The sequence below is a fragment of the Danio rerio genome, chromosome 12, assembly GCF_049306965.1.
Source record: "Danio rerio strain Tuebingen ecotype United States chromosome 12, GRCz12tu, whole genome shotgun sequence".
In the NCBI taxonomy this organism is placed as follows: domain Eukaryota; kingdom Metazoa; phylum Chordata; class Actinopteri; order Cypriniformes; family Danionidae; genus Danio; species Danio rerio.
In genome coordinates, this window is record NC_133187.1 from 17,136,792 (window position 1) to 17,157,500 (window position 20,709).

The 20,709-nt window shown below is 34.4% G+C and overlaps 3 protein-coding genes across 8 annotated transcripts in view; 1 reads left to right on the top strand and 2 right to left on the bottom strand.

Annotated features, from left to right (window-relative positions):
• arhgap23b (Rho GTPase activating protein 23b) overlaps positions 1–5,702 on the top strand; it is an 85,072-nt gene extending 79,370 nt beyond the window's left edge. For 3 of the 6 annotated variants that reach the window (XR_012387893.1, XR_011017403.2, XR_012387894.1), the window contains exon 24: positions 4,570–5,300. The gene's annotated coding sequence lies outside the window, so the exon portion shown is untranslated. Of the gene's footprint in view, positions 1–4,569 lie in introns of all 6 variants that reach the window. The other 3 variants (XM_685638.11, XM_068224740.2, XM_073918322.1) reach the window with 1 other exon arrangement.
• A 3,420-nt stretch (positions 5,703–9,122) lies between these two features.
• On the bottom strand, positions 9,123–10,701 carry hexim1 (HEXIM P-TEFb complex subunit 1). Its single transcript, NM_001098389.1, is given in 2 exon segments — positions 9,123–10,346; positions 10,562–10,701. A coding segment is annotated over 1 exon segment (960 nt). The 5' UTR covers positions 10,331–10,346; positions 10,562–10,701; the 3' UTR covers positions 9,123–9,370.
• Positions 10,702–12,535: 1,834 nt separating this feature from the next.
• Positions 12,536–20,709, bottom strand: part of acbd4 (acyl-CoA binding domain containing 4) — a gene marked incomplete at its 5' end in the record, with an annotated part of 15,759 nt that continues 7,585 nt past the window's right edge. The window contains 3 exon segments of the mRNA NM_213095.1: positions 12,536–12,940; positions 14,926–14,979; positions 15,849–16,036. Coding sequence (NP_998260.1) covers positions 12,815–12,940; positions 14,926–14,979; positions 15,849–16,036 — 368 coding nt within the window. The 3' untranslated portion in view covers positions 12,536–12,814.

The following is a 20,709-nucleotide window of genomic DNA, read 5'->3' on the forward strand; positions in this document are numbered from 1 at the left end:
TTTGACTGTATAACGGTTTACGGGTGTTTTCTCTGATATTGCCAGTATTTTGCTACTTTTGTCTCTTTTTTTTTTTTTTTTCTTTTACAGTATTTCGGTTTTCAGCCACAGTTTGAAAAATTTCATGAATTAAATATAAATTTAATCAAAGCATTTCTTATTCTGGATCCAATTCTTTGCTAAAAGGTAAATTTGACAGCCCAAATAGAAAGACAACAAATGACACTGGCAATAAGCTACAATGGCAAGCAATGGTGGTGCACTAAGTTCTGTATTTTGTATTATGTGTAATGATTATTTGAAAGAGCTCATATACTTGTTTGCAAGTTGTGTTGTTTGAAGGTAAAACTAGCTTTTGTTTAATAATTTAAATGTTTTGATGCAATATTTGCCTTTTGCAAGCAAAATGTGTCATTTTGACCATGAGTGCCGCTGTTTAGGCCTGTGTGTTAACTCTTATGAAAATGTGGAGTTTTAGTTGACAACTGAAAAAATTCTGAAAAATGTGCGTGCTTGTGTAAACATTTAGCATAAACAGCATATATATATATATATATATATATATATATATATATATATATATATATATATATATATATATATATATATATATATAAAGAGGAGAGGGAGAGAGAGAGAGAGAGAGAGAGAGAGAGAGAGAGAGAGAGAGAGAGAGATACTGTAAAGGTATAAAGGTTATACTGTATTTGAAACATCCAAAAGGAAAGGAGAAAAATAGAGATTAGACTATAGGGAGGAAAGTTACAGGGTATACTTACAATCATTTTGGTTTTAATATATTTCTTAAATCTTAAAAAAAGTGTTCACTTTTGAATGGTACATATTTTTTTCAATATTATTCGTGTGTAGAGATTCAGCAATAGGTTCACCAGAATGTTTTTCCAAACTTTTATTCTTGTACAATATGAACGTATTTAGCAATTTTTTTTTTTTTTGGTAATTTTTGTTTTGTTTGTTTAATCAAATATTATATATTTCATAAATATTGGTTAAATACAGTAACAGGGGAAAAAAAAAACCACATAATGTATGTCATCCTTGTCATGACAGCATGTAATAAATGAGAATAAAGTGTGTCATCATTAAAGGAGTTCACAGCTGATTTTGAGCAACTGCCGAGCTGATCTGGGTGCCTGCTCTCGTTTTTGCTCTGGCAGTACTTTTATGGTACTTGTGATTGTAAAGTGGCTGCAGTGCTCATCAATGTCAGACAGATTGTCTAACGAGAATGCCGTTGTTAGGCGGCAGCTTTTTTTTGTAGTGCAGCATGCCTGCAACAATGGCCACTAACATACGACTAATCAGCATTATATCACTAGCATTAATGTTGTTATTGTTACAACTTAAAAGATTGCTGCTGACCTTGCTAGCTAGCTAACCCATTACAATATTGCACATTCCACTATTGCAGTGTTGCCATTTGGCAACACATATATTTGATTCATTTACAAAAATTTCATTTTATTACAACTTTTTTGAATGGCGAATATGTCATCATAACATAACAGAGGTGATGTCAATTTTTTTTTTTTTTCGTGTGTGGATGTGACAAGTTAATCCATTGGGTTTTTTGTTTTGTTTTGTTTTTGTTTAGTTTAGTTTGCATTTAGCAATAACTCACAATAGATGTCAGTCTGTCAGAAAACACACCAACGCAAAACAATTAGAATGTTTGTCTTAAAGAAACAGTAGCAGGAAAATGAACATAAAGAGCAACACTGGTAGAGGGTTAAAGAGCTTTAATGGATAACATCTTTAGAAATATAAATATATTACATTTAAATTCAAACAAGTTATTGGGAAAAAAAATATATATATATAAACTAAAAATTTTCAAATTAGTTTAATAATTTTTAAGTTGAGTACCTTGATTTTTGATTATTTTTTTATTGAATATTTTACCCCAACATACATGTGGGGTACAACATACATACGTGTATTCATTTTTGCATTGTGATCATAAGCTGTTTTGTCAGATTACAGTTGTGGCGTTGGTATTTACTAATCTATATTAACAAATATATTATTGTATAAATAAATAAATATAAATAAATGTGCATATACTGTAGAAATGGATAGATAGCTATTGAAAATTACTAAAGCATATAGATATGACAATAAATAAGGATACATATGAATACACATACAGAAAATAGTACAAAAACTTAACTAAGTTTTCTCAATTAACAAAGCAAGTCAATTAAATAGACTTTGTCAATCCTATCAAACATAAAATGAAATTAAAACCATTGACACGCACGCACCCTTGATTTGCAGGCTAGCACAGAAGCTCCATTGAATATACTGGGATAAAATAAATGTTCATATTTTAAAGACATGGCGGGGAAAATCTTAATTTAATGCAGTGCTTCTTGTACATTCCGAAACCCACTTTATATCGGATAGCACTCAGCTAGTGGAGATGGCTGATTTATAAAGAAAACAGACTTTAAACGTTCCCATTTTGTAATGGCATACATTTCACCTGAGGCGCTTGACCCAGGTTACTGACAAATTAAAAGTCCTCCTGCATACTTCCGCATATACACTTTTAAAAATTCTGTCAACAATACATCACCCTCATGTTACACGAAATCTCTGTCCATCCTTTGAGCATATCATTAAAGATATTTTAAATAAACCAAGAATTTCCTGTCAGTCCATTAATAGTACTTTTGACTTTGAAAGCCTAGAAAATATATGTGTATATGGCACTTTTAAAATAACAATATACAATATTTTATAAAACAACCGAAATATGTTTTTCTACACTGAAAAAATAGCCAAACAAAAACAAATAGAATGACCTTAATGTGGCTTTATAAGAGATGCCTCTTTTAATAAAAACTGTTTTGTTTAAAAAATTGTCCAAAATATTGTCTATATTCATGTTCATGACAATTATAATAGCCTTATAGCAACCATGTTTATGACAGATTTATGACAAGGTATGTTGTTTTGATGTCAGGATGTCATGTATTATGATGTATTTGTTTTACTACTGTCAAACAATTAATCTTGATTATTCACATCCAAAATAAAAGTTCGTAATTACTTTAATTAGAGTATGAGTAATACTAATATTATAATACTAGTGGAACTACAACAAATCATAATTATATAAGCAGATACTACAGAATAGAATATAGAGGCAATAAATAGTGTGTAGTGAATAGTACAGTAATATAATAACATAACTATACTATATACAGTAGCATAATAATTGTTATACAATATCCATCAAGCAATGTATTGGATATTTAATCAAAATCAGAAGGAAGACAGTCACCACTAATAATGAAAAAAAAAAAAACCCATTGACAATGCTAACCAAATGATGATAATACAAGTTTACTAACAAAGAAAATGTATTTATATATTTGTGAAAGTAACTTTTCACTTTTACATCATTTTACATTAATCTAGACATCTCAAGTACTGAAGCTTTACCAGGCAGGTTTCTTGAAGATGTTCTTCTAGATTTAATCTGTCTCATGTTTGCTGTTTTTGTGAGGTCTCTGCATGTCAAATTAGCTGCTGTCAGACTCCTCTTGCAAACAAAAACCACACTGCATCAATACAATTGTTAAAAAATTGAAATGTAAACTGATATTTCCCAATGACACACTATGCTTAAAGATAGAAATAAACAACTTCAAATCATTTTAGGTAAAAATTATTGCTTTCTAATATTTTGGCTTCTAATCAACAACACACTAGTAATTAATAGCAAATACTAGAATATTTTTAAATAATACTATGGTAAATTACTTCAATTAATCTGTTGTGGTGGTCCCATAGTTGCTATGGTAACACAGCCAACATTCCAACATCAATGGCTGCTGTAGTAAAAACTAAAGTATACTGCAGCATTCATTACAGATATCAGATCTCTGTATGCTGTAGCATTCATTAAAGGGTTGTACTGTTTATAGTGCAATACACTTATGGTTCAATAACACTGTAGCATTTACTATAAACTTCTATTGTATTTTTTTATGTGGGCTATATGACATTATTTTGGTGCAGTGCTGATGCCCATGATTTCCTAATAGTGTTTCTCAACCACATTCCTGGGCCACTAACTTTGCATGTTTCGGACGTCTCCTTTGGCTGTCACACCCATTAAAGGTTTTTCAGTTTCCGCTTATGAACTGACGATCTGAATTAGTTGTGTTTGGTTAAGGAGACCTGGAAAATGTGCAGAGCTGGTGGTCCTCCAGGAACAGGGTTGAGACACACTGTCACAAAGAAACACAGTGTCACAACAAATGCACAGTGTATGAATGTGCTTTGAGGTGTGAATATTAGCTAAACTAACTGCTTCTTTTCTTTAAACAGACTTAATATTTATCTGTTTAAGAAGGCGAGAGTCATAAAACAAAGACAAATAGCATAATTTAACCTTTCAGAACTGTTTTTGAAAGGTTAACTAAAACGCTGAATTGTTTTTTCTATCGAAAATCTCATTTTCGAACCTTTATTCTAATCTTTCAATCTTATAATCTTTGCTTTTTCCACACTTAAATGTTACTTCTTCTGTTACAGGGAACTTCCAAGAAAGATCTTAGTGCCAAGAACTTCCTTTCCCTGTCTGACATATCAGCCATAACCTGGAAGAAAAAGAAACACCAGAGCAGCTGTCCTGCAGACAGCAGTGCAGATGAAGACTCTGAACATGAGCCAATCAAAACCAGCGATTATGAGGAAATGAGTGACAACAGAATGGTTGAAACACGACAAAAAAGACACAGATCCTGAAAATTAGAAAAAAAACGAGAAGGTCAGCAAGATGGGATAAAATCAGGACAGGTGGATAAAGACGAATATAAAAAACAAGGAGGATTAAGAAGAACATTATTTTACAGATAAGGAAGCATCAAATGGGTCATATTCAGTTTCAGTAGCTGTCTGTATTCAGGCAACAGCTACCTGAGATAAGACCATCACCACAGCCAACCATTTCTTCTTCCCCCAACTACTCCAATACAACACAGCCCTCAAATATCTCACACAGTCTCTCACAAAATAAATAGAGACAATATGTGAAAGTATTCCAAACAATGATTCTGCCATAGAAGGGATGAAGTTCAGACAGTACGGTAAGCTGAGGATAGCGTTCCTGATTTATTTTATTTTTCCATCTCATTTTTATTTATTAATGTTTTTACCATGTCAGTGATCCCTGAATTAACCTTTGTCCTCTTGAGTAAATCATGTCATTCTTCTCTACATGTGGATGCTGCTCTTCATTAACATGGCCTTCAGTGTTGTTGTGTCCAGCTGCTTTTCTTTAGTGCAGGCTGACTCTCTTTCATATGACCTATTGCTGTCACCATGTTCTTCTTGAGCAGTTTTTGCAAATAATCTCGTTGCTAGATTGAGAACCAAAAAAGTTCCTCTTCCTGGGCTTCCTTCTTCTGTTGAACACAGAATAAGATATTCTGAAGAATGTTCAATATATATTTTTTATTTTAAAGTTTATTATTGTTTGGGAAAAACTTAAAACAGGTTTGGAAAAAGTGGAGGATGAGGAAATGATGACAGAATGTCTTTTTTTAACGCACTGAAAAATTAATCCAGTCCTTTAGTGCTCCTTTTTTTTTTAATTAACATAAATATTATTGACCCTCTTAAGCAATTGTTTTCAATCAGCTACAGAGTAAACCATTGTTATACAATGACTTGCCTAGTTACCCTAGCTTGCCAAGTTAATTTAATTAACCAAGCATTAAATTGCACTTCAAGCTGAATATGGGTATCTTGTAAAATAGTATGTACTTTCATCATGGCAAAGATAAATAAATCGGGTATTAGAATTAAGTTATTCAAACTATTATGTTTAGAAGTGTGTTAAACAGGACTTGGGGGAAAATATTTAAATAATTAAAATTTATCAAGAATGCTAATAATCTGACTTCAAATATGTATGTTTTTATATATAACTGTCAACTGTATGAGGTGACAAAATAGGTTTTTAAAAGCACTTGCATGTAACAGTGTGGATTCAGAGTCATATTATATAATATAGCCTACTTCATATTGTATGGTGGTGTTGTCCTGACTGTACAGGTTTCTACCTAAGTAACTTGTACCCTATGCCTTTTTATTACCTACTTGAGTATGGATGTCAAACTCACTTCCCTGCACAGTTCAGTTCCAATCCTGCTTCAACAATTAAGCCTCGGTCACACTACACTGTTCACCCCATAGACTTACATTCATACACTTGCGAATGTGGTAGACAGGAAAAGCAAGTTCATGTGACAGGTTTCCCAGTTTGCTGTGTTGCAAGGTTCAAGCTTTGTGAACTCTGACCTGCGAAATAGCATCACGTCACTGTGAAACCAATGGAAGATCAAAACATGACCTCACTGTACAGACATTTAAATTATGGAGCAACCGCTCACTTTTTTTAATGTCTAATCATTTTATTTAATCCTGTCTCTTTTTAATAGTGCCGTATGACAGAACTTTGCATTGTCAACTGGAGTGTGACTCCAGGCATTACCTATTTAAAACAAGCCTGTAGGACTCAATTTGTTTGATCAGGTGTTTAATTAGGGTTGGAACTAAACTGTGCAGAGCTGCGGCCCTCTAGTAACTGAGTTTGACACCTGTGTACTAGAGCAGGGGTGATTTTCTTAAAGTGGCCAATGGGCCGAAGGTAAATATAGTTGCCATGGTAATTTCCTTATTTATTTATTATTCAAAAATAACTAAAAAACATTGCTATATATTACCTAAAACAATATATATATATATATATATATATATATATATATATATATATATATATATATATATATATATAATACTCACCTTATTACGGTAAAAACTAAAATTCTAATTTATAACAGTATATAGTTACACTTTTGCCTTGATTTGGTCCCCTATGTCTTCTGCTTAGTCGAGTGACAGCATTTACATTTTAAAACAGATTCATTTATATTTAATTGACACATGTAATTTCAATTAGCTTTTTTTATAGCGAAATAAAACAAACAAAAAATGGTTAGGTCAAGTTAGAAATGACAATCTCTGTTAAAGAGATTGCCCAAATCCTTACTAGCATCCTCAGATGGGATGGTGAGCAAAATCAAAGGTTACAATGGGCCAACTTTGACCCGCGGGCCAGATTTTGAGCATCTAAAGGGTCAAATGTCATGTGCAGAACATAAATGTCACATTGCTGTAGGTTAAAACCGGTCTCTCAAAGGGAAAATAAATAAAGTGTTTAACACAAACTCATAAAGAAGTTATTAGACTGTTCAAAAAAAGATTGTGGTCTGAAGCAGTTTTATTAAAAAACAAATACCTGCCTGGTACCCGTTATTCATCGCTTTACATTTCCATTCGTTTCAAAAATATATATTGATGTCTTTTGAGATGCTATAGCTGTTGTCATGGTATACCAACTCTCTGTGCTTCGTCCTCTACTGCCTACTTGACATGTGTCACTGAGATGACTGCTGAACCTTTTTAAGCTATGAACCTGTTTGAAATCCTGTGCATGCACATGAGGATTATGGGTGATTGTGAAAACCCACTTTTGCAACAAACATACAAAACTTTAATTAAATATGTACTGTTTTTTATATATATATATATATATATATATATATATATATATATATATAGAGAGAGAGAGAGAGAGAGAGAGAGAGAGAGAGAAAGAGAAAGAGAGAATCAACATTTGAAGTGGATCAAAACCTTTCATTAAAGTAGTCTCAACAATCATTCTTGACTTTTTAAACTTAAAAAAATTAAACACTTTATTTGATCTATTTCTAATTTTATCTGTACATTTTGTATATGTTTTTTTTTTTTTTTTTTTTTGTGGCAAGTCTAAAAACCTTTGTGCTGTTAATGAATAATTCTGTGAAAAAGCCTGCATCATAATAAAAGGATTTTGGTTAATCAACATGTGATGTTAACCTTTGTGACACAGCTTACCTTTACAACGTTTGCTATTTTAACTTAAAGGCATAGCTCTCCCAAAACTGAAAATGGTCTCATTTACTTATCCGCCACTTGTTCCAAACCGGTTTCACTTTCTTCTGTTGAACACAAAAATATAATATTCTAAAAAAATAAATAAATAAAACCGTAACCAATGACATCCATTGTATTGGTTTCGACTATTCAAGCCAGTAATTACAGGTTTGTAGCTTTCGTCAGTGTTCAGCAGAAGACTTGTAATGACTTGAGGGCGAGTAAATTTTCAATTTTGGTTGAACTATACCTTTAAAGATCAAGCTTCTCCAGAGCTGTAGGGCCACACGGGATCAGCACACAGACATTTGCAGATATTTAGCCCATCATAGATTCTATTTACTAATGTAAATGCATGTAAATTAATATAATATTCCTACTGTTTTATTAATTTCAGTAATATTGACTTTACAAATAGGATTTGTGTGCAATACAGTTTGTAAAGTAATAATGATGTCTTGTATTAGATATGAGACTTGCATTTACCAAACAAGTGGTTCTAATTGAATTGACATCACTTTTAAGAACTGTTTTCTTCATGCGTGGATACTACTCTCAAACTCGTTCCACATAATAAATGATAACATGCGAACACATACACAAATCTTCTGCACAGAACTGGCACAAATTCACATATTCTGACTGACTGTAGTACGAGTTACAATTTCACGTTTTGAAACCCAAGACTTAAAATTGTGTACCGATATTAATATCCAAAATTTGGCAAATGTATGCACTTACGTTTTATTGGTTCAACATTCGTCTCCTTTTTTTAAGATTGTTGATTGGGCGTGTCAATAGAATTATCAAAAATAAAAAAAGCTTCTGTAAACACTGACAAGCAATTGAATTGGAATTAAAATATGAAATTAATTTAATTAACAATATATTTGGGCAAAACAACATTAACGGTTTTCCACCGTTTACAACAATATCTTCCATGCATTAACACACTGTATCAGAGATGAATCTGAAACGCTATATTTGTTTCGGAGTGAAAGGCGCTATTAAACATTCAGTTATGGCAAGGTAACAAAACACCAGAAGTTAGCGGAGATGTAAGTTACTTGTAACTGCAGCAAAAACTGGCGCAACAACAAAAAGTGCTCAGTTTTGACCGTTTTTAATCCTTACAAATGGAAAGCAGGTTAACGTACTCGTTTTATCAGCTCAATTGTACAAATAACGAACGTATATTTAAGTGGACTGACCAAGAATTATGGGCACAAGAAGAATAGTTGTCAAAAAAAGAGAAAGAAAAAAAACTTATGACAAAGGCCGAGAGAGTATTGTTACAACAGACATGAAATTTACAGAAACGGTGTCAATTTCCGTGTAAAAACGGAAAAACGATTCAGCTCGGCTGAGACTGATTGAGTCCTGGCTCATTACTTGCGGGCGTTTTTAGTAATAACTCGTTATTCTCGGCCCTCAGTTTCTCCACTTCAACCTCCAGTTCTCGCACGCGCTGGGAGCCAGTCCCGTCAGCAGGGGACTCGGGGTTTCTCCGGACGTGGCGAAGCCAGTTGTTCTCCTCTTCTAACCGCGACATGCACTTCTCCAGCTCCAGGTATTCCCGAACTAGTTCTTGTTTAGACATATTCTGAAGCGCCTCTACATGGTACTTCTCATAGGTCTCAGAAAAGTCCTTCTGCAAAAACTCCCCACCTGCTTGCCCTGGTCTTCCCATACCGTCGCTACCTCCGCCGCCTTCCTCCTCGTCGTCCTCTTCAGCCTCGAAATTCTCGTCCTCACTGGCCGTGTCCTCGGAGCGGATTGCCCCGGATTTTCGACCTCCCAGCTCAGTGTTGAGATCGGGTTCTTCACGGTCGTGCTCCTCCATTAAGAACTGGGTGGTGTTGTACGGTGCGACGGGGAGACCTTTAGCGAACATTTCGGCGCGCACTCGCGACGCCCGCGCGGTCTCGCGTTCATCCAGCTCTTTTTTCTCCTCCCATGTCAGTTTAAAATACGGCTTCCAGCGGCGCTTCTTCTTGGAGGGTCGCCGTCTGTGTTTCTTTTTGCCCTGGCGGCCATCAGACACCCCATCGGTGTTTACTGCCGCGCATTCAGAGTCTCTCTTACTACTCGTTTTGTCTGCAGGAAACCCGTCGTCACTTGCTGCATCGCCAGTCCTGGGCTCAGGATCACTCCGATCCCGACACATTGGATGCACATCTCCTGACACCAAACCAGGACAAATCTCAAACTGATTTCTTTGCACTTGTTTCGAGGAGACAACACTCGTCCGATAATCTCTCTGCCGCCCCCTGCTGTCATCCTCCGGTGCAGTTTCTTCTTTAATAAGCTCCATAACTGCACACTCCCACCTGAAGGAGATACAAGTTTCTGATCAGTCAGATGGGGATACAATCGTATGTTAAACTGTGATATGAAAGAAAAGAAACTTTATAAACACTATCATTTTAAACAACGCACAAAACACCCAAGAGGGAAAAAGTCAGTGTTTACTCATAAAGTGCACTGTTTAAACATAAGAAACAGCATTAACAAACACGCACAAGTTATATTTCAGTTAACTTACCGTTTAACTCAAATCTCGTGTTTGAGTTGATATGCTATATGATACTGTTGATTTTAACTATTTACGTTCCCTCTACTATTTAACGCTGTCTCAACGAATACAAGAGCATCTCCCTCCAAGTCAATCTCCAATTCGCTTCTGCTTCGGAGAGGAGTGGAGCTTGTGAATTTATTGCCTCCCCCACGTAAAAGCGCATGCGGCCAGCCCTACAGTTTTCTCGTGTTTTGTGGGACTTGAAGTCCCACGAAGCATTGCGCACGACCACATCTCTGCCACGAAACCTCCATTACCCACAATTCAACAATAGTTTTCTGCCCAGGCCGGGATACACCCACTAATCCTTTTCATTGGATACAAAGTTTTTTGTCCGTCTGCTGGCCAATTAAAGCATTATGATTGGTGGTTTTAGTTGTCAATCAAAAAGAAAGCTGTCCCGGCCACTCTAGCGGACACTACCAAACGTAGCCGAAGCGGGTAGAAACATCCGCTTCATTCTATAACATAATAAACATTCACAGATTTACAAATGAGTAACACGGTAAATTATGTTGAAGCCATTTTGTATTTTAAAAACCGCACAAATTTCATATTATCTGTCGTGCTTAGTTATTTAGCATATGTGTGCTAACATGAAACACCCTGCGCCCTTGTGACGATTGCTCACACCTCACGCATAAAGTAGTTCTTCTTTCAACATAAGTGTATTTTCTCAATTCAAACGTAATAAAGATACAGTCGAGGTGACGTTGCGATTTATAATTACCGAAATATGCGTCCCTTGTTCAGGTTAAATAATGCATATCCAAACAAAACATTACTGACTTGTTTCTTGCTTGTAATCTAAAGACAACATTGTTTTGCTAACCAGATGTAGGGTAATGGAGTGTGGATTAACATAAACGAGAGCACAAACAAGCTTGTAAAAACTAAGACCAACAGTTAGCCTTTTTGGGGGTCGAAATAATGTCATATTATGTATAGAGATGGCAAGAAACAGAATTTACCCTGTAGTGACATATTGAGATACATTTAGTGGCCATTGGCTAGCTATCAAGTACTAGTGTTAAAATGCAAATACAATAACGCTATTCTGCTGAGTCGGTGTGAAAACATTCGTGCGTTGTCTCTTTTCTAATTGAACTGCGCATTCGTTTGAGGTTTAGAAGTACGTTTTGCCAGTTGGGCATTAAGTTGTGCTAGGGAAGTTAGCATAGCCGCTTCACATTTATAAAAAGAACCAAAGGGAAGCAAAACATAAGGCCGACGCGGTAGCTTTTTTCCGAATGCTTGTTGGTCTGCAAACGACTACTTTTCGTCGAAAACGAGTAAAAATACAGTTCCCAGCACGTATGTCTCAGCTCACGATCTTAGCAGTGCTATGAAATGGTGATGTATTTTTATAAGGAATTTTGTAGGGTGACTACTGTCGTACGAGTTGACCCAGATGAATATTTACAAAATGAAACGGTAGCTTCTGAAAAAATGCCTTATGCATACATTTACTCCCATAGAGCCCACTAAACGAATTTAGCCATTTGCACTAATTATAAATTATAGCTATGCAAAACAAACCAGCAAAATAAGCTGCTTCATAGCCTTCATGCTCAATCTGATTAAAGTGTTTTTACTATATATATATATATATATATATATATATATATATATATATATATATATATATATATATATATATATATAAGTGTGTGTGTGTGTGTTTACAGGAGCTTTGTGCATTTGTATCCTGTGATTTTACATGTAAAGAAAACATCTTGCTGGTACTTTTCTGTGATAATACAATTACAACTGTGGTGTATTTTATTTTATGATTATTATATTTTGAATTACTGTTATTATTGTCAGTACAGTAGACTACACCTGACAGCCTTTAAGTAGGATCAGCAGAACTGTAATGCATCATTGTGGGGAAGATCACATTTACAAAGTCAATTTTAAAAATAAGACAAAGCACAAGGATTAAAATTTACAGTAAACTTATATTGAAAACACAATAGTATGGATATCATACATTTTTTAGACAAATGATTACAAACAACCATTTTTATCCAAAAATAAATGGAACACGTTGAAATATTCACAATCAATGCTAGGACCTAAACTTGGTTCATCAACTTGTTCATAAAAAATTAAGTGATCTAATTTCGAACATAGGATTTTAGAACATTTCTTCTTTTACCTGAGACTGAGAAGTGGCAATTAAATATGTGATCCTTGTAGCTTGACTATTTATTAAATTCATATGCACCCATGAATTTGTCTCTTCTTCCATCTCAGGAGAAAACTCAGCCACTGTGTCACAAAAGGCCACACCAACAACAGCATCAATGTGCGTCCAGAGATTTCAAATGGCCACCATTTCTCCTGAGAAAAAAGAAATTGAATTATTAAATATATTTATTTCCCACAAATATTTGTTAGAAAATACATAGTATGTATTGCCAAAAGACTTGGGACATTTGCATATGTTGATGCAGATAAATTATAATGAATAATGATGTCCCAATCTTAATCCGTAACAACGTCAACTCTTCTGGGAGGACATTCCACAAGGTTTAAGTGTTTGTTTACTGGAATTTCTGACCATTCTTTACAAGCGCATTTGTGATGTCTGGCATTTATTTTGGATGTCTTCACTCTAATTCCGCCCAAAGGTGTTTTTATTGTTGAGGTCAGGACTCAGTGCAGGTCAGTCAAGTTCCTCCACACCAAACTCGTTCATCCATGTCTTTATGGACCTTACTTTATGCACTGGTGTACAGTCATGTTGGAGGAGGATGTTTTGCATTGTACTTGATTTAAAATTTGAAAGCAGCTGCTCGGACATTAAAGATCCTGTATTATGGGTTTTTGAAAAATACCTTCCATGGAGTGTAAAGCACAACTGTAAGTGAATGAAAACATCTAGCTGAAGAATAAATCTGAAAGTGCACCTTTTTTAAAAATATAGATAAAAAAAAAAGTCAACTCAGAAAATCATTTGTGTATGGGACTTTGTGGATTGTATTGTATCTGGTTAACTCTTTACACTCACATATTGTGTCTAAAACCAAGTTGAAAACACAACACATGCCATTTTCTTTACTGATTTAAATGCGTTTGTGAGCTTGCAATCCCCTGTCGCTAGTCATTGCTATTGGCAATCATCTATCAAAATAGTTCAACTTTTGTCACTGTGTAGATTAATAATGTATATGTGTCGTTGTTATCACTTATGGTTAAGAATAGAGCAATATGCTGGTGTTAAACTGCATTGCTTTAATGCACTCCTGCATTGGGCTCACACATATCCTCTGCACTCTGGCTACTTCAACAATGTTGGTAAGCCACGGTGGGCATTTCTTTCCATCTTGCGCTAAACAGAGTTGACCAATCACAACAAACTGGGTTATCAGACCAGTCACTGCAGATTAGCGTCACGCAAAGGAGGAGTTTGGGAACAAATAAATCACTGAACAAATCATATGCGAGTTGCTGGGATAAGTAAGTAAAAAAATAAATGCATATCATAAGACAATTTTTGTCACCTTGCATGCATAGCAGCCTGTTGTTGCGAGAACGCTAAAACCCAAATGTGGCCTTTTATAATGCATAATAGGATCTCAAATACCCAATGCATAAAAATCACTCTCTAAGTAGTGTTATTGAGTTAATCAACAAAAGGTTGGACCTGTGCTGACCATACTCTGTGATTTTACGTGGCTTACCATTTCATGGCTGAGTTGCTTCCACTTAGTTATAATACAACTTCCATCTGTTATTACTTATTACACAGGAAACATTCTTCAATAAATGTTTGTCTGGTTTTATATATAGCGAGAAAATGAGTATTAACACATCACCATTTTTCTCAGACAACATATTTCTAAAGGTGCCATTGATTAGAAATTCAGTACTTTCTCCTTGTGTTGTTTCATTATTATTACACATAACTAATTTTTCAGATTTTTTTGTTTTGTTTTATTTTTATGTTTATATTGTTTGGGTTTTTACCAAAATCTGCTTCAATCCCATGCCAACAGCTTCTTAAGAAATATCATTCCCAAGAAAAAATCATGATGTGTTCAATGCTTATTTTGCCCACTGTACACGTGGCCATGGAGGAGATTGGAACAACTTAGTTCAATAAACTGGAGTGGTGTCCCAAAACTTTTGGCAATGTTGGACTTTGGAGTCATTGTTTGTACGTAAAAGCACATGACAAAACTGATTTCAGACATGTATTTTCAGACATTTTAATCATTCATTTGGATCACTGCCTTCTTTCGAAAACAGTAGCTAGTATAAATGAGTAGCTGCGACAAGCAGCAATACCTTGAGACTCATAGGAAAACCATCACAAATTGTACCTCAGACTCTCCAGCTGTCCGTTGTAAATGTGATATCCAATGTGAATTCTGAGCCTTAAAATACAAATACAAATATAGTTGAAGAAAATGGAATGAATATAATAAACATGAAAATAATAGAGGTAATTTAATTTATTACTTTCAAAATTAATTTAGCTATATATATGTACACACACACACACTTAATAAAATATATATTTGTCAACAACTCAGTGAATATAGGCAATACATTTTGTTGCACTTTTAACAATTTAAAAACAAATTTATTAACATTATTTTAGTTCAAATAAGTGTTTGAACCAAGGTAACCAAACAAATGAGGTATTGCCAAAAGATCTATTGCAAAACAAAAAGTACAAACTACAAAATTACAGCAAAATGTTCTATTTTTAATGTTTCTCTTGATTTTTCCTGTTCATTAAAATTTTATTTCATATTATTCCCTAACATATTTATTTGGGCATACTATTTGTTGGACCTTTGTGATCTTAAGGTGTGTGTGTGTGTGTGTGTGTGTGTGTGTGTGTGTGTGAGTGTATATATATAAGTATATATATACTGTATGTTATTGTAAAACATCATATAGAGAATATAAACTTAAAAGAGATCTGTGAGGGGTTTACTCTCACACACACACACACACACACACACACACACACACACACACACACACACACACACACACACACACACACACACACACGCACACACACATCATAAAGCTTATCGCTGTGGCTTTAAACCTTTAAGATTTTCTTTATTCTGGTAAAAACAAAAGAAGGTAATGATTGCTTGTTGCTAAGTTTTCAGAATCATAGCTAGTAAAGTAAATCACCTATAGTTCTGTCTGTGTTCTGTGAAAGCCTATTTTGTTTAGACAAATAGCATGTACAATTTTAGCTTAATTTTTAAAATTTTCTTACATTTGCAGTTGCAAGACTTTCAACCACATCTAGTCGTTCCATGACACTTTGCATGTCCTCTCGGAGTTTCCGTAGGGCTAGAAAAATCTGCTGTTGTAACCGGCCAGACCCACTTTTAGAATTGTCTCTGTCCCCTTGCCCTGAGCCAGCTGCTGATAGCCGTCCAGCACTGTGGTGAGCCATGAAACCTGCAAAAAAGCACATTGTTATTCATTTATTAGGACTGTGCAGCGAAAAATTTATCTTATTAATAGCAAGGAGGTTAAATAAACAGACATTACCAAAAACAGCTTGAATTACAATTTTCATTGAACATATTGTGATGTGTCTGAGTTGTGATGTTCATCTCTTTCTGGTGAATTTAGCAAGACCCCCTATGCCTGACATACTGTACTTCCACAGCAAAGAGGACAGTGTTTTCTTTAAAAAATTAAATAAATATATACTTTATACCTTAAAGGTGCCATACACAGGGAAACACCCACACACTCTTTCACAAACATACACTATGGCCAATTTAGCTTATTCAATTCACCTATACTGCATGTCTTTGGACTGTGGGGGAAACGGGAGCACCCGGAGGAAACCCACACGTACATGGGGAGAAAATGCGAACTCCACACAAAATGTGAACTGACCCAGCTGGTGCTCGAACCAGCAACCTTCTTGCTGTGAGGCGATCTAGCTACCCACTGTGCCACCGTGATGCCTCTGCTAACGTATAACTCCATAAATTAGCCCTAGAATCAGAAGGTCCATAAATTGACCATATTTGGATTGGTTATGAATATTAATGAGCTCCGCTTTGATATGCAGCTCTCACAGAAACATACACACAGCATGATGGACAGTATATTGAACATGGGCAACATAATCTACAGCGAACAGTGTGTGTCAGATGCTCATATGTTCAGAAACACATGGGTCACACTCTGAACCACCCTAACAGGAATTATGCATTATATTGGTAACTATTTATTACTCTAATAATTTTTAGTGGAGTGTGACAATATAATTTATGCAACAGAGTTTAAAGCCTAGTGACAGCAGCAGTTGGACCTCACAATTAACTCCCCTTTATCTGGTTTTTAAACCTTTATGAGTTTCTTTGTTTTGTTAAACACAAAATGATATATTGTGAAAAATTCTGGGTGATAGTATATATTGACTTTCACAGTAGGAAAAAACACTATGGATGTCAATGGGTGCCATCACCCAGCGACCTTCGAATTTCTTTTGTGCAACAGAAAAAACCCAAATAGGTTTTAAAACAGATTTAATGCCTGAAGCAATCAATTGAAAAAGAAAAGCACACTTTAATTATTTCATATTTTACCATGATGATTAATAATTGAGTTAAACAGTTATATGATCAATGGGGACATTTGTTAATGCAATATTGTTTGCATATTGATTGGGATTTTTAAAAAATTGCAAAAAATCAAAAATATGAAATTTGCTGATTTTCTTCAACTTTTATTTAATTGTCGAAAGTACAAAGAAACATTTCTAGAATTTTTTGCGAGTTAAAAAAATAGTAAGTAATAAAAATATTAATTAATTGTATTTTGGAAATTTTAACAAATTTGCAATATATTGCATGTAAAATGCCTGCAACAAATTTTTAAAAAAGTTGGGACAGAGGCATGTTTAACATTGTGTTACATTCACTTCCCTTTAAATACAATGTTTAATCATCTGGAAATTGATGATACAATTTATAAAAGTTTCACGAGCAAAAGAAACCCACAGAAACAACATGGAAACTCCACACAAAAATGCCAACTGACCCAGCCAAGATTCAAACTAACAACCTTCTTGCTGTGAGGCAACAGTGCTAACCACTGAGCTTCCATGCTAAGGTGGGGATAGTGAGGCCTCATCTGACTGGTCAAATTTAGATAAACAACCAATGCATGAAACAAACAAATGCTTTGCATATAAAATTTATTATCACACATCTATGACAGAAATATTACAAATACTGTTATGGTGATACATATAACGATAACAATAGTTTTGCAATATATGGTGCAACCCTACTCAAAGGGGACTTATTATGCCCCTTTTTACAAGATATAAAAGAAGTCTCTGATGTCCTCTGTGTATGTGCATTTTCAGCTCAAACTTCCACAAAATAATGTTTTATATCGCTTTGAAACTGCCCGTGTTGGGCTTAGATCCAGCCATTTTGGTGACTGTCGCTTTAAATTTAAATGAGATTGGGCTCTTTTCAAAAAAAGCTTCGGTTTCATGCAGTGCAATCTGAGGCTCATAGGTAGCGGAAGGTTCATTTCTGGATTTCCTCAAAGTTTTCACAATATTAAATATGGTGGTTGGTAAAACACTTAAATTTGATGTGATTTTGCATTTAACTTCGATTAGTTTCTGTGTCTGAGTGTGTTGTGATGAGTAAATTGCCGTTAATAATGTGACTAAAAAGGAATACTCTTCATGTCTAAATTCAATTTTCATTTACTTCAAGTATGACTTTACTTTGTTTTAAGGTATTTATGGAAGATTCTGATAAACATTGTAGATTTTTAATCAAATATTGTCTTAATTCTGTTAATATTCAAATATCATTGTCAACGTAAACAATGAATAGTAGAAATAAAACTCATCACAGCAAAACTCATCAAATCACAGCAATGCCTTCTTCTCAGCATGAATCAAAAGCACATATCAGACAGTCTACAGACTGGAACAGTTGAAAAATAAACAATATACAAATGCAGATGAAACTCTAATTAAATTTACTCAATGCTGCCAGTATGAAACCATGTGATGTACTGTATATACAGTAGAAGTCAGAATTATTAGACCCCCTTTGATTCTTTTTCTTTTTTAAATATTTTCTAAATGATGTTTAACAGAGCAAGGGAATTTTCACTATGTCTGATAATATTTTTTCTTCTGGAGAAAATCTTTTTTTTTCAGCTAGAATAAAAGCAGTTTCTATTGTTTCTATTGTTTTAAGGACAAAATTATTAGCGCCTTAAAGATATATATATATATATATATATATATATATATATATATATATATATATATATATATATATATATATATATTTTTTTTTTTGATAGTCTACAGAACAAACCATCATTATATAATAACTTCCCTAATTACCCAAACCTGTCTAGTTAACCTAATTAACCTAATAAGTAAGCCTTTAAATGTTTAGCTGAAATGTCTAGAAAAATATCTAGTCAAATATTATTTACTGTCATCCTCTCAAAGATAAAATAAATTAGGTATTACAAATGAGTTATTAAAACTATTATGTTTAGAAATGTGTTGAAAAAAAAATCTTTTCTACGTTAAACAGAAATTGGGGAAAAAATAAACAGGGCTAATAATTCAGGGGGGCTAACAATTTTAACTTCAGCTGTATATATTGCATGTGCTCTGTTCTGTATACCCTACTCAACATTTAAAATGGATCGTCATCATTTTCATCAAAATTGTTTTCTATCTGGGCGTCACGGCGGCTCAGTGGTTAGCACTGGCCACTCACAGCAAGAAGGTCTCTTGTTCGAGTCCCAGAAGGAAAATAAATAAATGTTTTCTTTCTAATAATGCTCATTCTTGTCTTCTAAGGACACTTCAAATGTTGCTTAAGTACACAAAGCTTTTGTGTTTAGCTGTTTTTTTTTTTATTATTGTTTATTCTGCATTCAATGTAAAGTTGACGGTAGACTTGGCCACAGCATGGAACAAAAACAGCTCTTCTTCCTCATCATCTCTTAAGCAGCTCAACCAATCTCTCTAAATTAGGGAATTTGTGAAATCACAATATCCAAAAGAAGAGCATCGTAGTTCAAACTAGGTGTTTACTGTAGTCTTTGAAACATGTTTTCTGTTAAATAGAATTTATCCCTTTGAATTGAACTTTGAGTTTCGTAATCTTGTTTTTTCTTTTGCATACACATCAACAACTAAGGGTAAAAAGTAGAAAAGAACAATAGGACCCTCTTAAGAAGAGTCTCCAGACACAATAAAACAAACTTTAAGTAGCAAAACAGCCCATGTGCCTTTATTATCTATCAAAATAACTTCCCCTCCTTCAAATGACATTTCTTCCTGGTACGAGAGCCAGGACAAACTGTCACTTACATGAGATTGCAGCAATAGTAAAAAGACAGCAATTCAAATATCCAATTAATTCCTGGTAGCCAAAATCCAGAGTATATTAAAAAAATATAAATATTTTTTTTTTTTCAAATCTTGTTTTTCACACAATATTGCTGTTTTAACTGTGTTCATGAGCATACAAATCATTGAAGGGTAAGTTCTCCCAAAATGAAAATATTGTCATTAATTACTTATGTTGTTCCAAACCCCATAAGCCTTTTGTTCATATTCAGAACACAAAAACACATTTATAATTTGAGGTTTCCAACAACTACAGTACCTTTTCAAAAACCAGAAAGGTGATCATTATGATAAAGTTTATTAGCATGACTGAAGTTGTCCATGTGACTCCAATGTTTCATCTTTAATTTGAAGAAGCAACTTCAATTTGCGCAGAAAAACAATTTAATTATTTCCTCTTAAACTTCAGCTCCAGCATCTTTGTAAAGGATCACCCCAGAGCATGTTGTGTTAATGTGAAATCAGACATTCGCATGATAAATCTGGACCATAGGTGCTGTACTGTTTGCAACCAGAAAAAGGAATTAGAATGGGTAATGTGGTGCTTCTAATTTAAGTTGAACTGCAGACGTCCAATAGTGCCTGGCTGCAAACTTGCATATGCGAGGTGAGAAACGTGAGAATTAAGGTTAAGGGTGTCTGACAGTGCAGGTGCACTCAATCTGCAGGCGGACTCTTCTCCAATGATGTTCTCACTTCCTTT